General features: G+C 45.4%; 1 protein-coding gene across 14 annotated transcripts in view; it reads right to left on the reverse strand.

Moving 5' to 3' along the window:
- Nucleotides 1-7,704, reverse strand: part of PRPF18 (pre-mRNA processing factor 18) — a 36,806-nt gene that overhangs the window by 19,217 nt on the left and 9,885 nt on the right. For 2 of the 14 annotated variants that reach the window (XM_025202288.1, XM_025202295.1), the window contains exon 1: nt 1,417-1,703. The exons of 7 other annotated variants lie outside the window; for them this stretch is intronic. In XM_025202288.1, the coding sequence (XP_025058073.1) occupies nt 1,417-1,482 (66 nt within the window). In that variant the 5' untranslated portion in view covers nt 1,483-1,703. Of the gene's footprint in view, nt 1-1,416; nt 3,086-7,704 lie in introns of those variants that run through there. 5 more of the 14 variants (XM_025202287.1, XM_025202289.1, XM_025202290.1 and 2 more) reach the window with 5 other exon arrangements.

Consider the following 7,704-nt stretch of genomic DNA (forward strand, 5'->3'; position numbering starts at 1 on the left):
TAATTAGATGCTACAAATGGCAAATGTAAGCATTTGTTATAAGAGGTGGTGTGGCAGGGTTGGGCAGCAGGAGAGGCAAGGCCAGTTAGTGGCTGTGGCTCTGACTTTGATGCCGAATGTGAGCCTGGGTTGTGGCCAGAGCAACTGCCTGCCCCCTCCTCACCTCATGCTCAAATTCATAAAATCATAGAAAATTAGGGTTGGAAGGGACCTTAGGAGGTCACATCTAGTCCAACCCCCTGCTCAAAACAGGACCATCCTCAACTAGATCATCCCAGCTAAAGCTTTGTCTAGCTGGGTTTTGAAAACCCCCAAAGATGGAGCTTCCACCACCTCTCTGGGTAGCCTGTTCCAGTGTTTTACTACCCTCCTAGTGAGAAAATTCTTCCTAATATACAACCTAAACTTTCCTTGCTGCAACTTGAGACCATTGCTCCTTGTTCTGTCATCTGCCACAACTGAGAACAGCCCAACTCCATCCTCTTTGCAACCCCCCTTCAGGGAGTTGAAGGCTGCTATTAAATCACCCCTCAGTCTTCCCTTCTGCAGACTAAAGCCCATTTCCCTCCTCATAAGTCATGGTCCCCAGCCCCTGAACCATTTTCACTGCACTGGGGGCCAATTTGTCCACGTCCTTCCTGCACTGGGGGCCAAAAACTGGACACAAGAAGGAGAGAGACTAATTCAAGACTAAGGGCTTCCTCTCGCCTGCCACGTTGAGGAGAGGGGGGCTCATCTTGGATGCGCACACGGGTAGCGAATACCACACGGGCACCAATTGCTCCGAGCCTCCGGGTACTTTGAAACAGCAGCTCTGGATCAGCATCACCAGGTCTTAAATATGAAATTACTGTATTGGAAGCTCAAAATTATCATCGTATTTGCTGAAAAACTGCCATACACTGAACAAAATATGCAAATAAGCATGCTAATAAGCATACAAATAAGTCTCATCAACTTTCTAGTGCTCCCTATAAGCTGCCAGCGAGAACTGGGTCAAAGTTGAAGCATTCTTTCCCGCCATGGCAAGGGGTCGCACTTGATGATCTGCTCAGGTCCCTTCCGACCCCACCAACCATGAAACTAACTGTGAAACGATGACTTGGGTTTTGCACTTGCTGCAGCCATTAATTGCCTCAAGAAACGATCGTCCCTAGCGACCACCTTTACCACTACCGGTGGTACATGGGACCAGGGTGGTAATTACGGTACCCCCGACAGCACCGCTCCGGACTCGTTCCCAGGGAGGGGCGCGGGACCCCGCGGTGTGACGTAGGACCCGCTCCAGGGGGGTCACGTGGGATCCGTTGCCTCGACTTGAAGCCGCCACGCGCTGAGGGGCCCCCGTGGCGCGTGCGCAGAGCAGCGGTGCTCCGCTCTCCCCTGCCCCCTCGGCCGGTGCCCGGCCCGCCTCACCCCGACCAGCTCCTTCTCCTCCAGCAGCCGCCGCTTGCGGATGATCTCTGCCCGCAGGATGTCCATGGCCCAGGTCTCACGCAGCCGCCGCCGGAAGAGACGCAGGAAAACAACCTCGCGTCACTTCCGGGCAAGCAGTGCCGCCCCAGGGTGGGAGGAGGGAAGCGGTGACTGCCCCTGAGCGCGATCCATGCAGCGCCCCCTGGCAGCCCCCTGCGGCGTTGCACCGCCCCCGCCGCCCGCGGGTGTGCGCATGCGCCAGCCCCTGGTAGTGCCCTGCATTAGCACCCCCATGGCAATGCACCTTAGCTGCAGGCTCCGTCAGTCTCAGGCACCCTAGCACCTTCTGTCCATGCAATGGGCAGGGGGCAGAGTGCAGCCCCCATGCCCTTTCCTGGGCCCACAACCCTCTGGGGCTGGGGGCCGAGGGGCTGGAAGCCAAGGGTCATTGCAAGCCCAGTCATTGGGGCTGGACCAACACAGCAAACCAGCCATGCCAGGCCGCTGGAGAACTGGTGTGGCCACCTTGGCACCAGGGGAATTGCCCCCCTCTGGCTGTGTCCCCTTTGGGGCAACACAGCATGCTCCATGAGCCGGTCTTTCAGGACCGCACTGGTGTTCCCAGAACAGCCTCATCTTCACAATCCTGAATTCACTCGTGAACCCCTTTTGATCCCCTGATCAGCATGTCATGATGTTTGACTTGCTCTAGGAAAAAAAAACAACCCCCTCCCCAAATTCCTGAAGTGCTTTAAAACACTGATCCCAGCCCTGTTGTTTCCAACACCCCGTCTCTACTGGGCACCTCAATGCTTTTTAGTCAAGTCTTCAGGTTCGGACATGCTGTGAAAATAACATTTGTTCCTCTGGTGGATAATTTTCTCCTACCTACAGACAAATTGAGTTCATCCACAATCATCCCATTTTACCTCCTTATCCTGATTCAAGAACAAATTCTATACTGTCCATCCTGGTTGGACTGGGTGACCGCCTTTGCTCAGCACTTACTTTGTCAACAGTCAATTAATCTTCCACCGTCCAAGTGTTTTGTTAGCCATAATAACCTACAATATGCCAAATCCTCTGCCTCACATTTTTATTCACCTGCTCCTGAAAGTGAGACAGGAAGCTGTCCTGAGAGCACCCCCGGGTGTTGCTTTCAAGCATGCCAGTGGCACAACTCTCAAAGAGCAGCAGCAGGGGTGCCCCATGGGATAGCCTCACCATGGCATTTTCTGCTTTGGTGAATGTGGAGTTGAAAGGGGTAAGGCAGGGCTGCGATTCTTAGAGGTGCTCTCAGCAGACTACAAGACATGCCCCTGGTCTCTTCTCAGGACCCAAATAGCTTCCTCTCCTCATAAATGCAATGCTGGTTTTTCCATCTCAGCTCATTCAGGAATCCTTCTAGACTTCTATGTTTATTTTCTGGTTAAGAACATGTCACGTGTGTCATTTTTTGTGGAGTGCAGCTCTCCTCATACTTCCAAAGGATAGCTTCATAGCTGACTTCCCCTGCTGGAGTTTAGCTGAAAACTTTTCAAAAATATCAGCTGCCTTCATAGCTGACTTCCCCTTGCCGAGTTTAGCTGAAAACTTTTTTAAAATATCAGCTGCCTCCAAATCAGCTGTTGTCAGACATGAGGCTACTTTCTGACAGCCTGCCACTGGGTAAGTTTGCTCCAGTTGTCCGCTCCAGTTGACTCCTCTGGTGGGACTTTTAAACACTCCATATTACCACACAGGACATTGTCTTGGTTTCATCAGACAGATGCCAGTTTCATTTAGCAACTTAGTTCTCAGTGATCAGCATGGTTAACAGGAACCTCTGTAGAACATAACAGCCAGACCCAACTGGCTCAAGCCACAGTAAAGATACAGTTTTCTGCAAAGGAGAGCTCAGATAGGTCCCGCGGCCATCTTACTGCTTGTTTTATTTCTTTGTCAGAGGCTGGGAGTCAGAGCAAAAGCCATAAACAACAAAATAAAAGAAAATGTTTTCCAGTGTAATAAAATGATCAAGTGTAGACTGTTCTCTGCTTCTATCTGGCCTACAAAGAACATAGGGCCAGATCCAAAATTGGATGTAGGTGCCTACAGAGGAGCTTAGGCACATAAGTCCAAGTGAGCAATCCATAAAACATATGTCCGACCACTCAGGTGCCTAAAACCCAAAGGTGCTTATGTTTTCAAAGCTTAAGTCAGCGGTCAGCAATCTTTTGTCAGCAGCTAAAAGCTCCAAAGATGGGTCGCCACCCGTTTCCTTTGCTGACACATCCCTCCATTGCTTCTGACTCACTTGCTGCTCTTACTGCTTTCATCATTGCTAGATTGCTACTTACACCCCACCTTTGTGGGCCAGATAAAATTATTTTGCAAGACAGATCCAGCCTGTGAGCTGTAGGTTACCAACTCCGACTTTAGTTAGGTCGGCTCCTAAAATTCTGCTACTGCATATGCCTTGAACTGCTGCCATCGTGTCTGGGCTGAGCATGTGGGTACCTAGATCCCACCAGCCGTTCCTGCACCTAATTACCCGGAGGGGCCAAATCAAGTTGTCATATTCAGACCACCCATAATATATAACAAGAGAAATGAGATGAGCACAAATCACTGCACCAAGGGTTTCTCTGACTCAAAACCACACCTAATGGCAGTCACCTTGTATATAAGAATCTATTGGTTATAGCAGTTGCCCAGGAGGTGGGAGACCCGAGTTTAATTCCCACCACAGCCAGAAAAATTCAGAAGCAGTTCTCATGTTTCCCATTATCCTAGGCTATAGGCTAAGCTCAGGTTGAACACACACTCTCTCCCTCTTGTAGAAAGTGGGGCACTCAGGAGAAAGGAATGCAACATTAATGGGGCAGGAATGAAGGTAAGCAAATCATGACTTCATAGCCTTGTGACAGGGACACTTCCCTTCAGAGGTGTTATCTTGGGTTCTGGGCCTTGCTCCAATGCAACTCATGCATGTTATCCAATGACTCCTTAATGCAAAATACATAACCAGTCCCTACAGATATGTTGCTGGTTCTTAATACTCTGAGAATAAATGAGAAAGCAAGGAGATCCTAATAAAAATGACAGTCAGAATATGTTATCTTACCACACAGGGACTTGAACAGTAAGGCCTTACACTGAGCAAGCTGAAAATATGTCCTCAAGAGAAGAGATTGACTATACTTTACTTGTCTATTTTGCCTGCCGGCAGAATATAATCCTGATATTTCAAAAGGGCTGACAAAAAGCAAAGACAAATTCACAAAATCCAATTATAACAACAGAAATCCTGACTTCTCAAATCAAGGCAGATATTTTCAAGAAGGCTTCTGGAAAATGATATGCAATTATGGCAAATGAAACACACTTGGTCCACAAAGAGCAAGTACCTCCCTGGCTGTGATATGTGGATGATGACGCTATGTTCATGAAGAGTTCGCTGGACTGACAATGTAGCTTATCCACTGGTGGAGGCAATGATATGAATAACTACAGATGTTGTGGACTGGACAAAACATCACTAAGTAGGCAGGTGAAACTGCTATCCTTTATTTAAGATAGCTGTAAGAAAGTGCTAGTTAGTCCTCTATAAAATAGTAGGGATATGCAAACCACAACATATGTCACTACCGAAAGCAAAGGTACATAGGGGATCCCTCAGGAATACCCAGTCAGAGGGGTTTTGCTGGAAATAATTTCAAGTTGGGTATTAGGGTAGGAAAAGACAAATAGCAGAAGCCTCACAGAAGGGGACAAAAGGAGCAGAAAGGCAGGCACAGCCATTGAAGTAGTGATAGCACAGCCATAAGAGAAGAGTATTTGGGTCAGTGACTGGCTAAGAGAGGCTTAGGTTTGTAAATAAGGAAAGTATCTCCTAATGTTTGATTCCTCCTGTGTTTAGGGAAACAGGACTTTGTGTGTTATAAACAATCCCAGTTACAAAGAAATACCCGACTCTTTATTACCAGTTTTTCTTGCTGCTTGGAACAAACTCCAAGAGCCTGATTTTTGGCTAGCCATTCAAGTCAAAACATGGCAATATATACTAAAGTAGTATTGCAACTAAACCTGAGGATAAACAACTGTCACAGACAATCCTAAATTGGTTGCCAATAATGCAGCAGGCTTAGTATCACATGAAGCAATCAGATTGTAACAGAAGGAACCAAGGGCTACTTACACTCGTTGCTATGGGCCTACTTTGAATTGAGCATGCAAGGATGCCACTAAGAATATCATCCTAAGAGATATACTTGAAACTGTTTACAAAAAATCACAAAATTAATTAAAAACTGCTCAAGTGAGAAGCTTTATTTCAGGACGTAAAATACAAAGTAGTAAGTACATCATCAGGTATCCATGACATCTGTCCAACAGAAAGCAGAAGTGTAGGCTTCAATTTCTGAGAACTACCTTTCATTCTGTGCAGTTTGGGAGGTTGCAAACAATGTATTAAGAAACTGAAATGAGAGCTGCTTTGGCAGTGTAGCAATTCAAAGGGCAAGCTATAACTTCCTCTTTTGTATTGAATAAGGCTGAAGAGTCCTAGACATGGTAGAATCCATCCAAAACTCTGCAAGTGTAGGGCATTTCAACAAGGGGAGGCCAATCTCCCATAAACTGCACTTTGTTCTATGAGGTTCATCCAAAATCTTGATACAGCCCCAAATTTCAAAGAAATGAAAGTGCTTGATTCCAATTCTTCCACAACTGATTACTCATCTACAGAAAATCAGTAATTGGATATCAGAACAATCACTGAGATCAGCCCAGCTTGTAAGTATAATTTCACTGCTCTCTTTAGAGGTAAAAGTTGAGACAATCACAGTTCAACCAGTGTTTTGATTCCACATGGATAAAAGGAGAACACTGCTGATTCACAGCTTATAGATGTACACGCACAGTTTGAAACTTTATCAGATTTGCAAATTGGTTTACTCATATTTGAAAAAAATAGTCGTTAAATGAGATCAGTATGTACCCCAACAAATGTGCCCATTTGTAACAAAATGAGCTTCTCTTCAGTGTTTTTTTTGTTTATTAAAGTAATACTTACATTTTGGTGGGTATTAGATTGCCCAAACCACCCAAATTTTTATGCTCCTGTTTACATCTGTTTATTCACATGGTACTTCAGTTTATCACTGGAGAGGGTGGGGAGAGAGGGCATCAAACCCTCTCTCATGGACCTACAGTAATTTATTGCAGAGTCTGGTATTATCATCCAGGAGTTATGATTATGCAAAACTTCTCTTTATAAGAACATGTATTCAAGGTAATCATTAACTGTTTCGACTGAAATTTCCCATACTCTAGATTTGCTTTAGGTTATTTTTTTTTAAGTTTCAGCTAAAATTATCCAGCCATTTCAAGAACAGGATTAGGCAAATACATTGTTTTGTCCACGTTAAAAAAAATAATTGTTTGTTAAGACACTCTGAAACTGCGAGACTATGGATCAATGTGTTGAAATTTGACAGGAAAGTCACCCTGATGTCAGGGATGGGCCTAATGAAGCATCTCTTTGTGAAGAATCTGAAAAAACCCTCCAAATAATCTGTTTGGACATGCTCAGTAGAACTCTTTCTAGTTTAAGTTCAGCTCTCGGAAGATTCTATCTACTCTGAACATGTTCCCCCCCTCATATTTCCTGCATGGGCCTGGGCTGAGTATTGCATTATCCTCGCTCAGCATCTGAGCATGCTCCATCCCGAAGGCCATCCAAGTAATTGCTCCTCCAAGATGCTGGGAGTCTACTATTGAGCCAGGTGTCCAGACTGAGCACTAAAGAGGCATGTCCTATATGCTCTTAATGCTTCCCCTGCTTGGAGGAAGAAAGTAGCCTGGTAGATCTGCATATCCTAGGGGGAAAAATGAAGCTTTGGCTTATATACAAACACTGATTTGGAACTTCAAGTGGACTTTAGCTGAATAAACCAAATATACCAAATACCAAATCAAATATTAGGAAAATATCTCTTAGTAGGCAAGGTTCTTTGGGTAGATGTGATATCTCTTAGTAGGCTTTGTTCTATTCTTCTATATACCTCTTGAAATGAAATGGTTGTGGATAGGTCACTGTACCTTCATCATTGGTTCAAAGATCAAGATCATTGGTTTATTTCATCCCTGGGATGATAATCATTGAAAGCTGTTACCAAATTATCACTATCAGAAGGTGTTGGCTTGTTTCCCACTAGATCTATCTTGCAAAAAAAAAAAAAACCACCGTCTCAGATGACAAAGTTATTGGCTAACACCGCAGGGAGGGGACGGACCAGTTTGGGT

The sequence above is a fragment of the Alligator sinensis genome, unplaced genomic scaffold, assembly GCF_000455745.1.
Source record: "Alligator sinensis unplaced genomic scaffold, ASM45574v1 scaffold1216_1, whole genome shotgun sequence".
NCBI classification, from domain to species: Eukaryota; Metazoa; Chordata; order Crocodylia; family Alligatoridae; genus Alligator; species Alligator sinensis.